At 35.3% G+C, this 22919-nt stretch overlaps 1 protein-coding gene across 1 annotated transcript in view; it reads left to right on the top strand.

The window, feature by feature from the left end:
- Positions 1-22919, top strand: part of NLK (nemo like kinase) — a 162648-nt gene that overhangs the window by 78490 nt on the left and 61239 nt on the right. Inside the window, exon 2 of the mRNA XM_014862121.3 lies at positions 16019-16148. Within this exon, the coding sequence (XP_014717607.1) occupies positions 16019-16148 (130 nt within the window). The remainder of the gene's footprint in view (positions 1-16018; positions 16149-22919) is intronic.

Here is a 22919-nt window from a genome sequence, read left to right as displayed (position 1 = left end):
TTCCAGCTGACTGAATGCCAGATCCTCAGACATCAGCTTCTAAAAATGTGCAAATATATACAGTCCTGTGAAACTGTAAGCATAAGCCCTACTAGCCACCAGAGCCAGGTGATCTGGAGGTGTCCCCTGGGTGGCACTCATAAAAATTAGAGCTCCAGACGAGTGTATAAGCTTTTTTCTGGATGATACCAGTGAGCTGGAGCAAGGCAGAGAGAGAGCACCACGATGGCATCCACAGCCTATTCCATGAGAGCAGCTCTATAGGCCCTATATGTGTGCCAAACCTGAAGCCTGCCCCTCAGGCCAAAGCTCCAGGACAAGCAAAGAGGACTCCTTCACAGAAACACTGGAGGGTATGCCTCAGTTTGCTGTCTGTGCACTGCACTGGGGACAGCAGCCCGCCAAGAACCATCTCTCTGATTGCCACACTCCTGTGGACCCCAGAAATGCAAACCTCCTTACCCCCCAGAGCCAGGCGATCAAGGACTGCCCATGGGCAGCAGCTGCAAAAAACGGTGTACCAGACGCGTGTAAAGCTCCCATCCAGGAGACACTGGTGCCCTGGAGTGTGTCATAGGGTAAGCACAAATAGAGCACCCACCCTGTGAGTTCTCTGGAGAGGAGTATAGTCAGCCCCTAGATGCATGTTTAATTAGAAGCCTGTCCCTCAGGCTGTAATCAAGATGATTAGCTAATAGACCTCCACAGAAAGACTGAGTTCTGAGGTGTATTACCTCTTGCTGTGTCCTGGAGGTGGTAGCTGTTTAACTCTTTCTCCATTGATTACAGTCCTGTAGGACCTACGAGTGTGAGCCCCACTGGCCACCAGAGCCAGACAATGTACAGGTGACCCCAGCAGCTGTCACAAAAATTGGGGTGCCAAACAGGAGTATGAGCTCCTTTCTGGGTGACACCAATCGTTACAGTCCCACGGGACCAGGAACGCGAGCTCCCCTGGCCTCCAGAGCCAGGTGATCAAAAGGCGTCCTGTAGGTGGCAGTTGCAAAAATCAGGGCATCAGACACGATACTTTAGCTTAATATGTGTGTTTGTAAACAATAAAGCTTTAATGGCCAGAATAAAAGAAGTTTCAAGAAATGAGGAGTTGTACCCTGGCTAATGGGAAGGCCAGATGTATTAAAGTCTCATGTTTACTGTGTTAGTATGTTTAATATTTAACCAAGTAAGATACTGACATGTCTTAAAGCCTTGCTACCAGTAACATCAGCATCACCTGGGAGCTTGTTAGAAATGCTGAATCTCCATTCCCCACCCCAGACATAGTGAATCAATCTACATTTAAAAATTTTAAGAATTCTGGGTGATTCTTATGTACATTGAAGTTACAAAAGCACTGTGTTTAAAGTGATAGTTCTTGAATCTGGTTAAAAGTCTGAGTCAGCTGGGAGCTTTTAAAAGTACAAATGCTTAGGCCTGCGGCAAGCTTAATGAAATAGAGTTGTTTTGGTTTTTGTGTTTCTTTTTCTAAAGCCCACCAGTTGATTCTGTTATGTTAAATTTGATGGTAGCTACTTTAAAGAATTTGATTAAATGGCAATGAAGTGTATATGAAAAGGTTGTCAGACATATTAAATGATAATTATCAAATAGTATTGTTTGAAAAATAAACAAGTAAACCATAGAACAAAGTAGCAGTTCCAAAAGTTGATTCATGGTTTATATTTTTATAAACATATCACTTATTCTTGGAATAAGTGATTAGTATGTGATCTATGTGGATAAATGGAGAAGCTATGTGAATATCAAGGGGAGGAATTATACAGCAAAAACTCAGATTAGAGCCTAGAATATTGTAAATAGTTGGTACTCTGAAGTAATGATTTGTTTTTGTTTTAACAGCTCTAGTGAGGTGTAATTTACATGCTATAATTCTTCCATCATAGGTATGTAATTCAGAGATTTTTAGTAAATTTCCACTGTCGCACAATCATCACCACAACCCAATTTTAGAACATTTTTATCACCCTAAAAACTTAACCATTTACAGTCAATTCCCTGTTCCAGTTCACAACCCTGAGCAGCCACTGAAATGCTTTCTGTGTCTGTAAATTTGTCTTTTCCAAAAATTTCTTATAAATAGTATCATTCATCATGATACTATTCATCATGGTCTTTTGTGTCTAACTTCTTTCACTTAGCATGCTTTTGAGGTCTATCTATGTGTTAGTAAGTAATAGTTTTTTCCTTTTTATTCTGTTGTATAAATGTACCACAGTTTGTTTATCCATTCACTAGTTGATGGATTTGACTTTTTCCTGTTTTGTCTATAATACTGCTTTGAATATTCACATATAAGTCTTTGTGTGAACATATGTTTTCATTTCCCTTATGTAAATACATAAGGAGTGGAGTTTCTCGGTCATATGGTAAGTTTATTTTAACTTCCTAAAAAACAGCCAAACTATTTTCCAAAGTGGCTGTACTGTTTTACATTCCCACCAGTAATATATGAGGGTTCCAATTTTGATTGAGATTTCCTTCAATATCTAGATCACTGTGGAGAGGATTGCCATCTTAACATTGAGTTTTCCAATTCATGAATATGAAATATTCTATTTAAATCTTCTCTAATTTATCCCAAGAATGTTTTGTAGTTTATAGTGTATACATCTTACACTTCTTCTGTTAAATTTATTCCCTAAGTATTTTGTTCTTTTTAACTTTGTTGTGAATGGAATTGTTTTCTTAATTCCATATTCAGATTGTCATTGCTGGTATATAGAAAAACAATGGGTTTTTACATAATGATCTTGTATCCTGCAACCTTGATAAACCTGTTCATTAGTTCCAGCAGCGTTTTTGTGTATTCCTTAGGATTTTCTACATAGAGGATCATGTCATCTTCAAATAAAACCACTTTTATTTCTTCCTTTCCAATTTGGATACCTTTAATTGCTGGGGTTGTTTACTTGGGGCCTTTTTCCACTGACAAGAACTTCCAGTAAAATTTGAAAAGAAATGTCTGGAGTAGAGACATCTTTGCCTTATTCCTGATCTTAGGGAGAAGCATTCAGTCGTTCATTGTGAAGTAAGATGTTAGCTCTGTGTTTTTTCATAGATGCCATTTATCAGGTTGAAGAAGTTCCCTTCTATTTCTAGTTCATTGAATATTTTTATCATAAATGGGGGTTGGATTTTGTTGTTGGACTTGATTTGCTACTCGTTTGTTACTGATGTTTGCATTATGTTTGTGAAGGATATTGAAGTGTAGTTTTTATCTCTTCTGATCTTGTCTGGCTTTGGCCTCATAGAATGAGTTGGGAAATAGTCCCTTCTCAGTTTCTGAAAGAATTTGTGAAAGACTGGTACTATTTCTTCTTTAAATGTTTGAGCTAATTGACGAATGATGCCATCTGGACCTGGGCTGTTCATTAACAGAATATTTTAAATTACTGATTCAATTTCTTGTTAGAGGTTTATTCACATTTTTTGCTTCTTCTTGAGACATTTTCAGTAATTTTTCTCTCTCTTGGGCTTTTTTTTTTTAAAGATTTTTTTTAAAATTTTTCCTTTTTCTCCCCAAAGGCCCCTAGTACATAGTTGCATATTTTTTTAGTTGTGGGTCCTTCTAGTTGTGGCATGTGGTACGCTGCCTCAGCATGGCTTGACGAGCAGTGCTGTGTCCGCGCCCAGGATTTGAACCAGTGAAACCCCGGACCGCTGAAGCAGAGCGCGCGAACCCAACCACTCGGCCATGGGGCCGGCCCCTCTCTTGGGCTTCTTCTGTTTCTTCTGAGTTTTCTGATTTGTTGGCACAAAGATGTTCTTAAACATTATAATCCTTTTAATTTGTGTATTGTCAATAATGATATCCCCTTTTACATTCCTGATTTTGTCCATTTGTATCTTTGTTTTTTCTTGATCAGTTTAGCTGAAGGCTTTTCAATTTTTTTGACCTTTTCAAAGAACCAACTTTTTATTGCATTGATTTTCTTGATTTGTTTTTGTTTATTTTGTTGTTTCTATTCTGATTTTATTGTTTCCTTTTGCCTCCTTTGGATTTAATTTGCTCTTTTTTTTAGTTTTCCTTAGGTAGAAGCTTATATATTACTAGAGTCCTTTATTTCCTATATAGCTGTTTAAAAGTATAAATTTTCTCTCTAAACACTGCTTTAACCGCATCCAATAAATTTTGGTATATTGTGTTTTAATTTTCATTCAATTCAAAATATTTTCTAATTTCCCATGTGGTTTCTTCTTTCACCCATGGATTATTTAGAAATGTTTTGTTTCATGTTTTCATATTTGGAGATTTCCGAGATTTCTTTCTATTATTTGTAATTCTGTTGTGGGATGAAAAACATTCTGCAACTGATTTCAGTCCTTTTTAATTTTTTAAGACTTTTTTCTGACCTAGCATTTGTCTTTCCTAGAGAAGGTTCTAAGGGTGCTTGGAGAAGAATGTGTATTCTGTTCTTGTTGGGTAGAGGGTTCTACAAATGTTACTTAGGTCAGTTTGGTTGATGGTGTTATTTATCTTTTCTATCCTTACTTAATTTCTGTTTAGTAGTTCTACTTTTGAGAGTGGGGTATTAAAACCTCCAAATATAATTGTTGAATTGTCTGTTTCTTCTTTTCTGTCAAGTTTTGTTTTGTGAATTTTGGGGCTCTATTTTTAAGTATGTATACATTTATAATTGTTATATTTTCCTGGTATCTTTACCCTTTTATCATTACTCAGTGTCCCTTATTGTCTCTAGTAATATTTCTTGGCTTAAAATCTATTCTGTCTTACATTAATGTAGCTTCTCCAACTCTCTTATGGTGACTGTTTGTATGGTATATTTTTGTCCATCCTTTAACTTTCAACCTGTTTTTATTTTTGAGTCTAAAGTAGGTCTTTTATAGATAGCATATAGTTAAATCTTGTTTTTTTGAAATTGCTAGTCTCTGCCTTTTGATTGAAGTGTTTAGTCCATTCACATTTAGTGTAATTATTGATATGATTGAATTTACATTTGCCATTTTGCTCTTTGTTTTCTATATATCTCATGTTTCTTTAGTTCATACATTCTTCCTTTATTTCTTTTGCGTTAAACAACTATTTTTTGGCTGACCACTTGAACTTATCTGTTGATTTTTTAATCCTTTTGGTTTTTTAGTTTTCTCATTGATCATTCTGGGGATTGCAGTATGCATCTTAACTTCTGAACAATCTATTTCAGATTACTACTATCTTAATTCTGATAAAATACAGCAGCTTTGCTCTAATAGAGCTCAATTCCCCCCCACCTTTGTGCTGTTATTGTCATGTGTATTATGTCTATATATGTTATAAACCCAACAATGTTTTCTTTTATTTACCCACGTGTTTGCCATTTCTAGTTTTTCATTTCTTCCTGTGGATTTCAGTTACCCTCTGGGGTTATTTCTTTTCAGACTAAAGGAATTCTTTTATTATTTCCTGTAAGGCAAGTCTGCTGGCAACACATTCTCTCAGTTATTACTTATCTTGGAATGTTTTCATTCTGCCTTTTTTTTTTTTAAGGGTAGGGTCTTTTTTAGCTGGATATAGAATTTTTTTGCCTGCCTCCCACCACCACCACTGCAAATATGGCATTCCACTGCTTCTAGCCTCCATTATGTCTAATGAGAAGTCAGTCATTAATTGTATTGTTCTTGTATTTTTAAGAGTTTCTCATTGTCTTTGACTTGTTCTTTGTTTGACTATGAAGTGTCTAGGTGCAGAACTCTTGTGTCTATCCTATGTGGGATTTTTTTGAGTTTTTTGGATCTGTAGATTGTTTTTCATCAGATTTGGGATGTTTTAAACCATTATTTCTTCAAATATTTTTTTCTGCCCCTTTCTCTCTCTCCTTTTCTCCTGGTAATCCCATTAGATAGATGTTGATATACTCAGTGTTATTGCATAGGTCTCTGAGGCTCTGTTCATTTTTCTTCAAGCTTTTTCCTCTTTGTTCTTGAAATTGTATCATTTCTGTTGATCTGTCTTTTAAGTTCACTGATTCTTCTGTTATCTCAAATCTGCTACTGGGTAAATCTAGTGAATTTTTTATTTCTAATATTCTACTCTCGAACTCTAGAATTTGCTTCAGTTCTTTTTTGTAGTTTATATGTCTCTATTGAGATCCCCTGTTTGTTTAGTCATTGTCACCATATTTTTCTTTTATCCTTTAAACACCTTTTCCTGAAGTTCTTCGAACATATTTATAATAGCTGTTTTTGAAGTCTTTCTGAATACAACATCTGGGCCCATTCAGAAATAGTTTCTATTAACTGATTTTTCTCCTGAGTATAGGTCATGTTTTCTTGTTCCTTCATGTCTTGTAATTTTTTGGTTAAAAACTGGACATATTTGATAATATATGTAATAACTCAGGATTTGATTCCTCCCCAGTACCCCTCCCCACCCTCAAGGTTGTCATTATTACTGTTATTTGTATGTTCGCTCATATTTAAGTAACTGGACTGGACTTAATGTGCAGAATCTTTCTCCCCTGTGAGGTGCAGCCACTCAAGTCTCTGCACATTTTTTTTTTTTTTTAAATTTTTAACCTGGCCTTCTTGGCATCCCCCTTGTGTCTACATAGTTTAGTGTTTAGCCGGTGATTAGTTAAAAGTTGTACTCAAACATCTTGAGCCAGTAAGGCTTCTACCCTTTGCTGATCCATCTGTGAGTATTTTTGGGAGCTCATCTAGTTTTCAAGTATGGCCCAGCTTTGATTTTTTCTGAGCATCTCAGTCATTCCCTTCACACGTGGGGAGCCTGACAGTCAGCCACAGATACGTGGAGAGTTTAGGGGTCTCTGATCAACTCTGAGCATATATGTAGCCTCTAGTTAGCCAGGGATGTGTGAAGAGTTTACCTAGTCCCCTGTGGCTCTCATTTCCAGAATTTCTTTATTAAGTTTCTGGACTTCTGTTAGTCTACCCCTCTTCCCAACTGGGACAGCAGCCTCATGCCAGCAGAGCTGTAGGCTTTGTCTGTTGAGTTTAATGCTTTTACTCTCAATACCACTGTGTGTGGGATTTTTGCCCTCCACTTCAAAAAATATCGGCAACCTCAGGCAGGGAAGCTGCTGGTTTTCATGCCCAGCCCTGCTCAGGTACAACTACTACATGGACTAGGCTTGGGTGGGAGAACGGGGGTGGGTAAGGAGCAGCTTCAAGCAGTAATGCCACTGACTCCCACTGTTCTTACCCTGAGTTCCACAATTTTTTATAAATAAACACTTTTAAATTTGGCGTTTGTCTTTGGTTGTTTTCTGGAGCCCTGAAATGGTTGGTTTTGACAGTTTTATAGTTGTTTTGGGGGGAGAGGATTTGCTGACCTCTTCAGTTTGTCACAGCTGGAAGTCCTGCCTCCTGTTTTGTATTTGCAATATTTTTCATTTTGGTTATTTTTAAAAGGCTAACTAATTAAAAACCTGAAGCACATCTATATATTTGTAGCTGCTTCAGCATTTTGCTTCACAATGGAAGAAGTTAGGAGATAGTGATGAGATTAGGGGTGGGGCTGCAGTTCTGCTATAATTCTGCTGACAGCACTCTCCTGTGGAATGTTTCTTAATAGTGTATTCTTCTGTACTGAAAACGTTTACTTTTTTTAAGCGAGCAAATTCCTTTGGAATTCTACCAAAACAGAAGAAAGATATTATGTATACTCCTCCCTACAGAATGAGCCAGTGGCACAAGGAAAAATAAGACAAAATCCATTGGGCTGTTATAAATGTGTGCCTCTATGAAAAATAATGGAAAGAATCATCTTCTTTAAAAATTACTCATTATACAGATTTCAATCTAAAATGCTTTTTATGCTCAAAAATTTAACTGGGAAGTTTGTTTTTACTTTTTTACTTATATAACAACACACATACAGAAATGTACACAAAATAAAATATACAGCTCAGTGATTTATCACAAAGTACACCCTTCTCTAGCCACCATCTATGTGAGAAATAACACATTGTCAGCACACAGAAGTCCTCTTTTGCCCCCCCCATCGTTATCTCCCGCCCTCCTTGCCTAAGAACCCCACTATCCTAACTTTTACGGTAGCTACTTCCTTTCTTAATAGTTTCTGTCTCCTATGTATGCATCCCTAAACATTAGAGTTCAACTTTGCTTATATTTTTAATATTATAGAAATGAAATCTTACAGCATCTATTCATTTGTGACTGGTTTCTTTTGTTCAAAATTATGTTTGTGAGATTCATCTGTGTTGCGTGTAGTGGTAGTTCATTTTAATTGCCTTAGAGTATTCCATTATATGAATATACAGCAATTTTGTTTATCTCTTCCATTGTTCATAGATATTTGAGTTGTTTCCAGTTTTAAGTGTATTACAAATATCACTGCCATGAACACACGTGTATGTATTTTAGTGTATAGGTGTACGCATTTCTTTTGGGTATGTGAGTCAAATTGCTGGGTCACAGGGTATACGTATCTTCATTTTAGTATATAAAGCCAATCTGTTTTCCAAAGTGATTGTACCAATTTACATTCCTATTAGCAGTCCATAAGAATTGCCGCTGCACTATGTCTTCACCAAACATTTGGTATTCTCAGACTTAGATATTGGCCATTCTGGTGATTATATAGTACTTTCTCATTGTGGTTTTAATTTTCATTTCCCAAATGATTAATGAGGTTAAGCTCCTATTCATATGTTTATCGGCCTTTTGGATTAGCCTTTTTTTTAAAATGCCTATTCAAGCCCTTTTTAAAAATTGATTTGTAGAAGTTCTGTATTAATCTGGATAAGAGCCCTTTGTTCCTTATTTTGTGTGTTGCAATCATCTTCTCCTACTATGTGAATTGACTTTTTACTCTTAACAATGTACGGATATGAAAAGAAGTTCTTGATTTTAAAGTAGTCAAATATATCAATTTTTTTACATTATGATTGGGGCTTTTTGTTTCCTATTGAAGAAATCTTTCCCTGCCCCAATATCATGAAGATATTCTTCTATATGTTATCTTCTAAAGTTGTATGATTTTGCTTTTCACATTTATATCTACAATCCACCTGGAATTTATTTTTGTTTATGGAGTGAAGTAAGGTTGAAGGTTCATTCTGTTTTTCCATATGGCTATCCAGTTGTTCCAATACCATACATTGAAAAGAAGGTTGTATCTGTCAGGGTCCAATCAGGAGGAAGAAACCACACCAATCATTTAAACAGAGTCTAATGATAGAGGGGGGCGGTTGCTAATTAGCTGTAAAGTTGTTTGTAACTAAAGTTTAAAGTTGTAGGTAACTAAAAAGACAAGAAGAGGACACTAAGGTGTCATGGAAGTAGCAGCTACACCTGCACAACTGGAAGAATAAAGAGAAGAGGTTGGAATTATTAAGACTTAGAACCTCATGCTGCAGAAATTCAGATGTCTAAGGAGAGGATACTAGCTCACTATTGCTGGGTTTGGGGTGGAGGATGCGATGAGGCTGGTTCTGCAAGTGTTGGGAAAACTATAAACTGTGTTCGGCTGCTACTATATAGGAAGGCACTACCACTGCTGTGTCATGGGGTGACACAGAAACCAGAGACAGACAGGAAGCTCACAATAAGAAGCAAGTCCTTTTTTTCTTCTCCGGCTCTAAAGCCTTCTATTGTCAGAGCCTAACTTCGAGCTAGTTGGCAAAACCAAAACCCTAGTATTGCAGAGCCCTGTTTAGATGGATGGGTTTGAAGCTGAGAAACAATAGCGTAAGGTGCAATTTTGCATCTGCAGAGCCACCTTTATGATAAACCAAATGTCTGTGTATGTTAAAATCTATTTCTGGGTCATATTTCTATTTCATTGGTCTATTGCAGCAAAACAACACTAAGTTACTGTAGCTTTATAATAAGTTTTCGTATCTGGTAGAGCAGTTTTTCCCACCTTATTCTTCTTCAAGAGTGTCTTAGCTGTCCTTGGCATATTTGCCTTTCCATAAATACTTGAGAGCTAATTTTTCTAGTTCCACAAAAAGAAAACATTTTGTTTTTTTTTTAATTTCACTGAATCTATAAATCATTTTGGGGGAGAATTGAAATTTTTACAATCTTGAGTTTTCTAATCCATGAAAATAGTATATCCATTTATTTATGTCTTTAATTTCTCTCCATAATGTTTTTCAGTCTTTTTGTGTAGAAGTCTTGCATAGCTTTTGTTAGCTTTAATCCCAGATATAGGATATTTTTTATATTAATGTAAGGAGTATTTAAAAATTTTTTCATTTCAATTTTTTATTTTGAAAACTTTCAAACATACATTTTCTTTACTTTTGTTTAGTTAGACCCCATTATACCCATCACTCAGATTCAATGCTTATCAAGATATGATCATTTGTTTTAGCAATCCTTATTACTGAAGTATTTTAAAACAAATCTTAGATCTCAATGTCATTTTACCTCTATATCCTTAAGAGTACATCTCTAGAAAATATGGACATTTAATTTATAGCCATAATTCTAAGCCATATGCAAATTTCCCCTTTTATTTCATAAATGACTTTTTACTATTGGTATGTTCAGTTACTTTTAACTAATAGCATATTGGGACTTACATTTTATATTAAGTAATTATTAAAATTTTAGCTTAGCCACTACAAGATTACATGATAAAGCACTCTCTGTGGCAACTAAAAACAATTTTTTTCTGATGAAGTGAACTTTCTAAATCCATTACAATTTTTAACATTGGCAAAGCCATATTGTTGTAAACCTTCTGTGTGAATAAAACTGTCCTTTTCTTCCATTTAGTGGCTTTTGTATTTATAAACCTACTGTGCATCACAAATTGCCATTCTTTAGTTTTTAAAAAAATCTTTATATTCCTCAGTAGTCCTATTACTGAACACCTATCTTAAGGAAGTCGTCAGTGGGATTAAAGCAAGCACACTTTTGTGTGACAATTTTAGCTTTGGTTACCCTTTGTAACCTCTTCTTGCCCAAAGTTGCTTAAATGCAAGAAGGAGATGCAGTTGTGAATTATTTTCCTTTGGGACTTCCTACAGAAACTTTTCCTTCATTGCAACTGGTTTTCCTCGCCATTCCTCGCCACAGTATTCATAGATCTGTTTCTAAGGAGAGGAGTGTGGCTAGTGGGTCATGAAAACTTCTTAGACTTGGCAGACTGGGCTCTGTCATGCTCACCCTCTAACATGAGAAAATCTCCACTGAAAAGACAGTGTGGCAACTTTCCTGCAGGCCGGTCAGACTCCTCACAGAGGTATTTGACAGTGACTGAGGAGGAGGAGTCTCTATATCTTCCCAGCATCTGTAATAAGGATGGAACTAATTAATTCATGGTCTAAAGAACAATAAAATATTCCTAAAACAACAACAATCAGCAAAAAATGATTTTTCACCTATATTTTACCTTAACCAGTAACTATTGGTGGGGAGTTGAGGAGATCTTAAAAGTTAGGTCTTATTCACTAGTAACAAGTCTTTGAAAATAAATATGACAGCCTGATATTGGAGGGCTTGCCTCTTCCCTGTTACTCCTCCCTTATCAGAATGGCCCAGTGCTCTCTCATCTGCTGGGATCACTGCTGTTTGTACTTATTGAAATGTAGACTTAAAGGATGTTTAAGTTCATATTGAACTCTTCCAGTTAAATGTAGATGTTTTGCTTCTGATCAATAGTATTATGATAGGATATGAGAAAAAGACTAAACTATTTCACTGCTTTGGTTTAGCTATTGTATAAGGCCTTTTTTCCTTAGAATATCAGATTAACAAGTTTGGGGACCATTTTATAAGTATGTGGAAAAAAACAAAAAGGATCTCTTTCTTATGCATAGAGCTAACTCAGCAAATACCAAATTTGGATAAACATAAACATCAGAAAACCCCAACTGATGGAACAAATTCTCTAAATATGAAAGATAAGAATCCTTTTTTATGTGTTGGGGTAGGGGCAGGGAAGCCTAGAAGATTTGTTCTTCTAAATAGCGTGCAACTCTGTAAATTATGTCAGCACACAGGAACAAATTATCTAAATATGAAAGATGAGAATCCTTTTTTATGTGTTGGGGTAGGGGCAGGGAAGCCTAGAAGATTTGTTCTTCTAAATAGCGTGCAACTCTGTAAATTATGTCAGCACACAAACCATAATCTGTTAAAATTCTGGTTAAAAAGACCAGAGAGACAAATATAAACCCCTTTTTCTTTAACCTATACTGTCCTTGAACATATAACAAGGACTAAGGTACAAAGAAGATACATTTTCTAGACTTATTTATTGTCAGAATTTTTGCCTCAGACTTTGCTATTGTTTTCCCAAGCAGACTTAATCTAAATATAAGTAAAAATAACTTTTAAGGAAATGAATTTCAAAATGAATGTGAAAGTAATAATCTAAATATTTAGAGTCTAGTTAGGAGGTTCTATTACTGAGATGTGTGCAGTGTTGGTACAGTTGACATAGTAATTGTAGTATGTATAGCAAAAAATAGGTGATCACTGATTACAAGTTTATGTAAATAGTTTAGAAGAACCTGATTTTCTTAATCCAGGTTGAGGCATTCACATTATAAATTATTTATTTGCTTTGAATAGTTAAAAACCTGTATCAGAAACATGAACTTTAAAACTACTAAAATGTGGAGAAAAGATTCTTTACATAAAATAAATGAGCATATAATTTCTTGGAGATTCTTGTTGGCTAGTTATACTAATTTAAAGATGTTATGATGTAAAATTCTAGTGCCTGGGAAAGTATCCCCCTAGTAAGTTTCACTCTTGTTTCATTCTAGCCCTTCTGCTTGTCAGTAATTTAAGCAGATTTGGGGCAATGATCACAGTTTCCTGGGATTAAGAAAATACAACAGAACGACCACACCAGATCTAAAAAGCTTCCTGTTTTGGTATTGTACTCTTTTGACTCACTCTGTGTCTCCCTGAAGAATGGCTCGTGGATTCTTCTGGCTGTTTAAAAAACAGTTCAACTTGTATTCTAAGTACAGAGAAGAATTGATGTACTCTGGGCAAATGTAAGAAAGGATTCTTTCTCACAACCCTTAAAACTTTATTTTTAATATAGTGTGTGTAGAATTAAACATTAATTTAAAATTTAGGAATTAAATACCTGATACTATAACTTGAATGCTTATGAAGGTAATCAGATGAAATGACAGATGTGCTTTGTTTAGGGCGCCCAGTATTTAGTAGAGAAAGTAACTGACCAGTAAGTGAACTGTAGGTCGAAGGATGGCTCCTTTTTTCTGAAATGAGGAAAGTTGCCCTAAATGTTGTTCATTATCTCTACAGCTGGAGCTTTGTTAACAAGTGCAGTTGGAATAACCAGGGTATTGCAGCAGCAGAGAAACTAAGCACAGCAAGCCTTTCAGTAACAAAGAAAATAAAAGAATTCCTGTGTAACAGGCTTCCACACTTATCTGTGTTCTGTGGTACTGTTTGTGCTGAACTAAAGCATCTGCTACCTCAAGTTAAGAGAGAACAAACTCAACATGGCGTGAAATTACTGCACTGCCATTCACATTCATTAGAGTTATATTGTTACCAGCCACCAGCATGACTGGCTTTTGCATGAATAATAAAATGTGGCTTTGTGGATTTTACCGTAAAACATTACAAGGCGCAGTACTAACCTTGAGCCAGGAGTGGGTTTATCTTAAAGCAGCTTTCCTCACCACAGTAGGGTCGGGACTAGTAAGAAGTCAGAAGTTGGGAAGAAGTATTGTTGTTTGAGGCCTTTGGAAGGGGCATTGTGTTAAATCAATTTAGCCATTTTTAAAACTAATATTTATTGTGCAAGCTAGCTATTATAAATATTAAAATTAATAAAGTACTATTTGGCAACCATCATAGTAATAGTTGATTCAGGCAAAAATCATCAATAGATGCTAAAAGTAGTGGGTCAAAATTTGATAAGGAATAGAATATTTACACAGTTACAAAGGGAAAAAATAGTAACTTTGCAGTGGAGAAACTTGACAGACACTTCATCCAAGTGATCAAAGTTATCAACAGTAATGGGAAAAATTGATGTTATGTGCCTCCTAATGTGATGCACTGAGAAGACATCACTTCTATGTTATTCCTGTTAAAAATGCATAACCTGAATCTAATCATGAGAAAACACCACACAAACTCAAATTGAGGAAAAGTCTATAAAATAACTAGCTTGTACTCTTCCAAAATGACAATGTCATGAAAAACAAAGAATTCAAAGTAACCGTTCTATAGTAAAGAAGACTCAAGAGACATTGACAACTAAATGCAATATATAGTCCAAAATTTTCCTTCCTTGCTATTTCATTGACATTTTTCTTTTCTAGTATCTAGCTACAGAGGTGATGTGTTTGCACGGAAAAAAAAATATTTTTAACAGTCTGAATATAATATTAAATTCAGGTTCCTTCCTATTTTGCTTTCCTAGTTTATGTGGATTTTAAGCTGGGTTGTGGATTTTGATTGGTATTTTTTAAGCAACAGTCAAGAATGTTAGGTCTCTTGGCCTAGTTGAATTACATTTCAAGCTATTGAAGACTTAAAAATGATCATACTTAATGTTTTACCAAATTTGCAATCAGTGGACGAAAGTAGAGCATTCATGCTGTTTAAAAATACTAGAATGCACCATTTAAGAGTTTCACAAACACTTAGGAAAGGAAGTAGTTAGTGATCACTAAGATGAATTTATAAAGAAGTCATGGAATTCATAGAAAATTTTGGTGTGATTTCCAGACAAACAGGTAGATAACAAGAATGCTTTATTTTCAGGAAGGCAATTTGATGAGTGTCTGATTTCCTTGTGGACAGAGAAAGAAAGAAACTGAGTGATTGTGGTTAATTAAATAAGTAATTAATTGAATAACCATACCCACAATTGAAGATTGGATGCCAGTCTCATAGATAGTTTCTAGTGTTGTATCTGTTGCAGAGATCTATTCTCAGTCCTGTTCTAAACTTTAGTAACTTGGATAAAGGCATTGATGACATATATAGTAGATTTTAAAATGACACATATCTGGGAGGGATAGTCAAAGCATTGGATGACTGAAACAGGAACTGAGAGATAATGGTAGTTAGGAATGTTAGGCAGGAATCTAGCAAAACAAATCTGGTCTGATAGGAATAAATTCTACAAGGACAACCAGTCGTAGATGATAAGTAGAAGGAAAAAAAGCTGTAGGTTAATTCATGGAAAATCAATTTGCCAAGTGGCCAATTGGTCATATTTTTTCCAAGTTTATTGATTTGTTTCTTTTAACTATTTGATTAATATGTATCAATTGGGTCCAGTTAGAAAAGTGGAAACCACACTAGTGTTTCAAACATAGGGAAGTGTAATACAGGGAATTTGTTATACAGGTGTTAGAAAGCTAAAAGAGGAAAAAAGGGGACACCGAGCTGATAGTTAGTAACTACAGGAGGCGGCTACCACGCTAAAAGCTGAGAAACAGAAGAAAAGAGGTTGTCATAACCTAGAAGCTACAGCCCTAAGCTGGCACTTAGACTTCTGAGGAGGGAATACTGTTCAGCTACTGATGGTACTGAAATCTTTATTACTAAAGGATGTTCATTTATAGAAGAAACCGAAATATTTAAACTGTGTTCTCTATGTTAAACTAACTGTGATAAAATCTGAATGAACATCTCTTCTATCTTGAGTTTGGTTCTGAAAATAAAGCATAAAACTAATTTGACCTCAGCCATGTTAATGTTCCACTATATACTTTTTCCCTCCATTTTTAAAATGACTTTACCACTAAATAGCCCTCCTACCTCAGATGTATTGCTAAGTGACCTCTCTGAAAGAGTAAATGTTTCTAGAAATTTAGACAGGGATTTTAAAAAAACAAAGGAAAAAAACATGGCAGATGAGTTGGGTGGGCTAAACACTCTCTTTGATTATAGATGTGTACTTTTTTATAATCTTTCTCACTGACACCTTCCACATTAAGTGGATTTAATATTGAGTGTTTTAAAGATATTTGTCATGCTCTGAAACACTGAAGAACAAGGTTTGGAATTGATTTCTCTTTTTTTCCTCTCTTCCCAAATATTGCTTCTTCAGGTCAGTAACAGATCCAAGAGATGGAAAGAGAGTAGCACTCAAAAAGATGCCCAACGTCTTCCAGAATCTGGTCTCTTGCAAAAGGGTCTTCCGGGAATTGAAGATGTTGTGTTTTTTTAAACATGATAATGTAAGTGAAATCGGTGTTTGGGATAAACTGTTCCCTTAGCATGCTTAATTGTATTAGTAAAGAGCAAAAGAGAGTTAAAAGGGGAATATGTAAGTTATTAAGGAGTTTGGAAATCTGAGACAAATTAGACTCTTTTTGTGAGCAATGAGCAAATTTAAGTGAATTCTAAGATTTATCGATTGACAGATAAATATTAATTGATATAAAGCAAATGTTAATATTTAGCTGAGGAACAACACTAATATTCAGCATAAAGATACAGTGTAATATGTGGTCTGAGTAGTGATTTAAGTGGAAATAATTGGCCCCTAATTTTAAATGCTTTATTTTTATCCTTTAATCTTTTTAATCAGAGATTGTTACAGATGTAGGAAGACAATATCTCCTCTAAAAAATAGTACAGTTCTTAAAGTAACATAGCTTAGCTTATTTATGGCTGTGTTTAGAGATGTCAAGACTCACGGGCAAATAGAATTATTGTGGTGTGAGATATAGCTTCTCCTCAACTAATCCTGAATTAAAAGTTTGACACGGTTAGAGTTTACCTGGAGGATGTTAGCATTGGACGCTTAGTTTTCAACTTCATGTGAAAAGAAAAACTGCCTCACATTCTGTATTTGGTACTCAACCTATGCTATTTTAATTGCGGAAATAAAAACTTGTTTGCCCAGGAACCTTTAAAATTTTGGCCAAAGTGTGGATCTCACTTTGAGAGAGATTTGTAAAAGTTTGAACTATTTGGTAAAACTAGGAGTATCAAACTTAGATTTACTTGAAGCTCCTTGGTTTGATGTATTTCATTTTATTGATTGAAATCTCTTTTCCTTAAACTTTTTAAAAAGTTATTACTGTCCTTCAGTCAATTGGAACCGTTCAGCAGTGTGTTTGTTTTAATAACTTTCAGAATATCACTCGAGTTGCTATTTTATGACTTGCTCCTCAGATTTTGGAAGTGATTCAGAATGATGTCTAGCGCTTGCTTAGTTATTTATTTCTCGAATCCGCCTGAGCCCCACCCCAACATCAAAGAGTACAAACTTTATATACATTGTCAGAGACTCAAGTAAAGATATACATGGTGAAGAAAATTTCAAATGAGGCTTCAGAAATTTGCTTCCTAAGGATTTCAATGGTTTATTATATTCAGACCTATCTTGGCTTCTTTTGTAAAGGAGGGATGGTGTAATAGGCTGCTATTTGTATATATTGGCATCTTTGCTTATGACTCATTCCTATAGAGTAACTAATTAAGTTACAAAGATAGTGTCAGAATGAGTAGTATAAGAAAAGAAACAAACTGAATTCTTGAAAATCATACCTATTAAAACACAGCAACTACTGTTTAGAGCTCCTAAGCACTATCATAAGAGAGTGCTTGTGACTTCTGTGGGGATGTTCAAAAGTGAGGCAGATAGTTGGAGATGAAGATGACATGGCACCACTGTTTGTGTAATGAATTTATGCTGTGCTCTCTGAGATCTATCTCTAAAAGCATCTCAAGGCCGGCATCCCTGAAATGCGTGGAATGCCAGTCTAAGAGGGAACTGGTATTTGGTGTAGTTCAGGCAACAAATGTTTATTAATTGTGTCCTGTGTACAGAGTACAGTGCTAGGTCATGTGGAGGATACAAAAAAAGTTTAAAACATGGTCCTTTGTTGAGGAGGGTGGACCAGGTGCTTAATACTTGTTACTGTGTATCAGAAAGTATGCTAGACGATTTACACACATTAATTCAGTTAATCCTTAAAAATCTTGTCAAATAGGGGTTGTTATCTCTACAGAGGAGGAAGCCAAAGCTTAGAGTTAAGTAACTTGCCCAAGGTCAAGGTGGCACAAGATTGGAGTCTAAATCTGTCTTGCTTCAGAGCCTGTACTCATTGATTCAGTGAACATTTATTGTGCACATCCTATATCCCTAAACTATGTTAGCTTCTAGGGGTTTCCACCCTCAGGGAATTTTGTAATGTGATAAATACTATGATAACGGGGCTATGGGAAGACTGCCTGCATGGTTAAACATTAGTACAGGACAGTCTGTGTACTGTGCATAGCAAAAAGCTGGGCAATCAAACCCAGAAGTATGTTAGAATCACCAGGTGAGCCTTAAAAATGCAGTTTTGTGGGTTTCATCCCAGACCTACTCAAGTGAAATCTCTGGGGTTGAGGCCCAGGTATCTGCTTTTTAAAAAACTTCTCTGGTGAATGGTGGCAGACAAGTGCCATAATATTAAGGAAAAGAGAGTAATTGTTGTGGACTTAGAAGCTCAATGATGCTGTAAACATAGAGAAGGCAAACCTTAAGATGAGCCTTTTGAGATTAAGATTTGATTAAACAGCAGGAGAAGAAAGGAATGTCATGATGAAAATGGCATTTAGAAAGATTAACCTGGCTGTTGTAGGAAGTTTGGATTTTAATTTGGGTGGCTTTTTATGTGTCAGAAAATAGCTATAAAGCCCTAGAAGGCTTTGGATTTTCTTTTGAACAGAACCTTCAAAGTCACTGTATCAAATTCAGTGATTTCAAGTGATCTGACTGATTGAGATACACACACACATACATATATACACACACACATATTTATACTTTTTTTTTTCTTCTTAAAGGACAGGTTGTTCATCATCTTAAAGAATAGGTTCACCTTGATGTAGTAACTTAGGGAAATAGAAATCAATCTTTCTAAAGATTGATGTTGTTTAGGCTTATCACTAGTGTCTAGTCAGAATCTGAGCTATTATAAAATCTGGCAAAATATTTTCTAGTTCTCTCGCCTATGCACTTGTGCATGTACACACACACACACAATTGTCATCTTATCAGCTTGGAAAGGGATAATTGAGGTTTTTTCAGTCTTGTACTTCTGTGAAAATCTGATGAATCCTATGAACCCTTTCTTTGAAAAATGCACATACACAATTTTTATGTCATTTTAGGCTTTCGCTGGTCCTCTAAAGTGCATTTAGAGCCCTGTTAGAGTCCACTGATTTGTGCTAAGAGCCCTTGTAATACAAGTCTTGGGCTTTTTCTTGTCCTCAGGCAATAGCACTGAGCACACAGTATGCAGTCAGTCTATTTGAAGAGTGAGTAAATGTAAGTGATAGAAAAAAAAAATCTCGGAGTCTGGAAGGATAACCTCAGTGATCTCTCTTGGAGTTACTTTTCTCCAGTCTTAGTTCTGGAGTACTCTAGAGAGGGGTAGAGGAGGCAAAGAGGAGGCAGCGGAGCAAAGAAGGATCATTCACTTTCCTTTGTATAGTCTGACCTGACGCAAAACAAGGCCTCTTTGAATTCATAAGCAGGCTAAAGAATCATACCAATATGAGACCCAATAGGACCCTTCTCTGAATGCTGACATGCTGTTCAGCTGCAGACAGTATTAGTGCTAATGGTTTTACTGCTAAGGAGTATGAAAAGGCAAAGGATGCTGTAGAGTAGATTAATTTCCAGTGGATTTGGTTTTATTTGCTCTGTACCTAAAATTTGTGGTACTGGGCACATTCTTGATGCATTTAAAATAATACAGTCTCTCATGTTCATGGACTGGAAAACTCAGTGTGGTTAACATGTTCTCCCCAAGTTGAGCTGTATCTTCATTGTAGTCCCAATCAAAATCCCAGCAGGGTTTTGTGAGTATGTATATGTGGAAATTCACAAATATTCTAAAGTTTATGGACATGGAAAAGACCTGAAATTCTCAAGAGAATCTTGAAGAAGGTGAACAGAGTTGGAAATTCACACTTCCAGATACTGAGATATATATGAAGCTACAGAAATCGAGGCAACACAAGGATAGACAAATAGATTAATAGAACAGAATAGGGAGTCTCTGAACTGATATACACATATATGTTCACCTGATTTACAAGAGAGGCACCACTGCAATCCATTGGTTAATGGATGGGCATTTCAATAAATAGGAATCAATTAGATATCCATATGAAAAAACTACTTCACAACATATGCATAAATTAATTCAAAATGGATCATAGACTTAAATGCAAAAGGTAAAATGATTAAGTTTATAGAATAAAACTTAGGAAAATATCTTCATGACTTCAAGATAAGCAAAGATTTTTTTAGCTGGACAAGTAAAGCATTGACCATCAAAAAAATTGTGAAACTGGACACCGCATGCTCATCAAAAGTTAAGAGAATGAGAAGACAGACTTCAGACATATATCCAACAAACAACTTGTTTTCAAAATATATTATGTGATAGCACAATTTGTTAAATTAATATTTAGCATTTGAGGTAGTCCATTAGTAATAAATATTTTACTTGACATTTTTGATACTGTAAATTCTGTATCTAAACATCATATATCTAATGAAGAGCTTCTACAAATCAAGAATTTTTGTCCATCAGTAAAAGACTTAATCAAGAATTTCACAAAAGAGGATAACCAAATGGCTAATAAACATATAGCAAAATGCTTAAAGTCATTAGTCATCAGAGAAACGTAAATTAAAACCACAGATTTTCATTATTTGCTAGGTACTATTTAAATGCTTCGCATGTTTTCTTTCACTTAATCCTCACTAAATTCCTATGAGATATGTCAATTTTACAGATGAGGAAACTGACTTAGATTAAGAGATAATGGGATACTATATACCCACCAGAAAGGCTGAAATCAAAAAGACTGACAATACACAGTATTGACAAGGATATGACTCCACTGAAACTCTTATCGTTGCTTGTGAGAGTGTAAATTTGTAAAACCACTTTGGAAAACTGGCAGTTTCTACTCAAGCTAAATATATACCTACCCAATGATCCAGCAGTTCTGCTCCTTGGTATACTCAAGACAAATGACTCTATAAATCCGCCAAAAGACATGTACAAGAATGTTCATAACAGCTTTATTCATAATACCCAGAAATTGGAAACAACTCAAATGTTTGCCAACGGTACTCTAAGTACGTTGTGTTATATTCCACTCATATAATGGTATACTACGCATCGATAAAAGGATGAACCTCTGTTCCATCAACATGGATGAATCTCACAGGCATAACAGTAAATGAAAGAGGCCAGACATAAAAGACTTCACTCTTTATGATTTAATTTGTAAAGTTCAAGGACAGGCGAAACAAATCTATGGTGATGGAAATGAGAATGGTAACCTCTGAGCAGGGTGGGTTTTGACTGGAAAGGAGCAAGGGGGCCTTCTGGGATGTTGAAATGCTTAATTTTTTTATCTAGATTTTAACTGTGGAGTCAAAATTCATCATATTATGCACTTTGTGTAAAAGTTAATCAAATTATACACTTAGGATTTGTGTACTTTACTATATGTTACAACTCTATAAGAAATAATAGTAACATAGTCTCTACCTTAAAGAACTTGTACTCTACTGGGAGATGAGAGAATGAGGAGGGGATAGGTCCTTTGCTAAACATGGGATTTAACTGGATTCTGTGAACAGTTAAATTTCTAGTCCTTGTATTTAGGATTTGAGATTATTCGTGGCAAATGTTTTATTGATAAAAGACATAAAAGGCTGGCTAGAAAAAACTAAGCCATTTACTCATCATGTAACCAATTTATAGGGAATCTTCTAACATCGCAGAGGTTAAAATTCTAAAAAGCAGCTACCATAATGAGCTTTTGTCCAATTCTTAAAAGATGTGAGAAATGTGCTGAACAGTGTTCGGCAATGACCGTTATTTAAGGATGTAACTTTAGTTCATTTTTTAATTAGACAAGTCTGCTTACTTTTTTTGTATTTGAGATCCTTTGAAGAGTCGGTGGTATTTTGGGATACTTTGACTTTTTACAAGTCAGAGCCTTTACAAGCATCCTCCTATTTACATCATAAGGCTAACCTCACACACTTTATTCCCACAAATAATGGTGGGGCTATAGAGGGACTCGGGCTATTTAAATAGGGAGTCAGGCATGAAGTCTGGAGTTTGAAACTCTGCTACTATTCCTTCCCACTTACTCATTTACAACACTTCTGAGATTCCTGGATCATTTCTACTGGTCTAAGCACTGTTTTTACCACCTGGAAACGCTGTGGAATGCTGTCTTCTGATAAACATTTTGAGGTAGAAAGAATGGGAGTATAAAACAACAGCCGTTTAAAAAGTTCCAGGCAGAGTTTAAAATATTGTACCTTTGAAGCTAAGAATCACAGCTAAATGCTTTAGTGCAAATGTCTAACCCTGTTTTATATAGCTTTTCTCCAAAATCCTCATCAAATTTGGAGTAAGAAAGCCTCATTCTTCTCTATCAAGGTTTAAAATGTATGGTTGTCACTTTCCTCTAGATAACCTCTAATTATAGAAGATAGATTTGAAGTGTAAAATAGCTTTGTCCAATGGACGCTGTCACTCATTGCATTCTGTTTTCCTCCAAGAGAGGATGTGTGTTGTTCAGATACAGAGTTTAGAGTCCGAAAGATGTCAAGCAAAACACTGATTTCTAACTGCCTTCCTCAAGCATCAAATAGTCATGTTAAAAATTGTTCTATCACATAATGAGAAATGAATTTACGTGAATTTGTGACACTAATTACAGGTTTTTAAAAATATACGTGAAATAATTTATCTTTCATATGATAAAAATTATTTTAAGAAACTGGAAAATCTCTTTATTTTCTGTTTATACCAAGATTCCAAGTATAAATATTTTAATTCAGAAAGGAAAGATAGGTATTCTTTATAAAACATCTAAACTATTTTAAAATCTTTGTTTAACTGTTTTAAAGTGAGTGAAGGCTTTTTCATTACAGGAGATTTTAGTTTAATTTAAAATTTTAAAGT

This window comes from Equus asinus, chromosome 13, assembly GCF_041296235.1.
Source record: "Equus asinus isolate D_3611 breed Donkey chromosome 13, EquAss-T2T_v2, whole genome shotgun sequence".
NCBI lineage: Eukaryota > Metazoa > Chordata > Mammalia > Perissodactyla > Equidae > Equus > Equus asinus.
The sequence above is the reverse complement of the archived record's forward strand: the minus strand, read 5'-3'. Positions and strand labels throughout refer to the sequence as shown.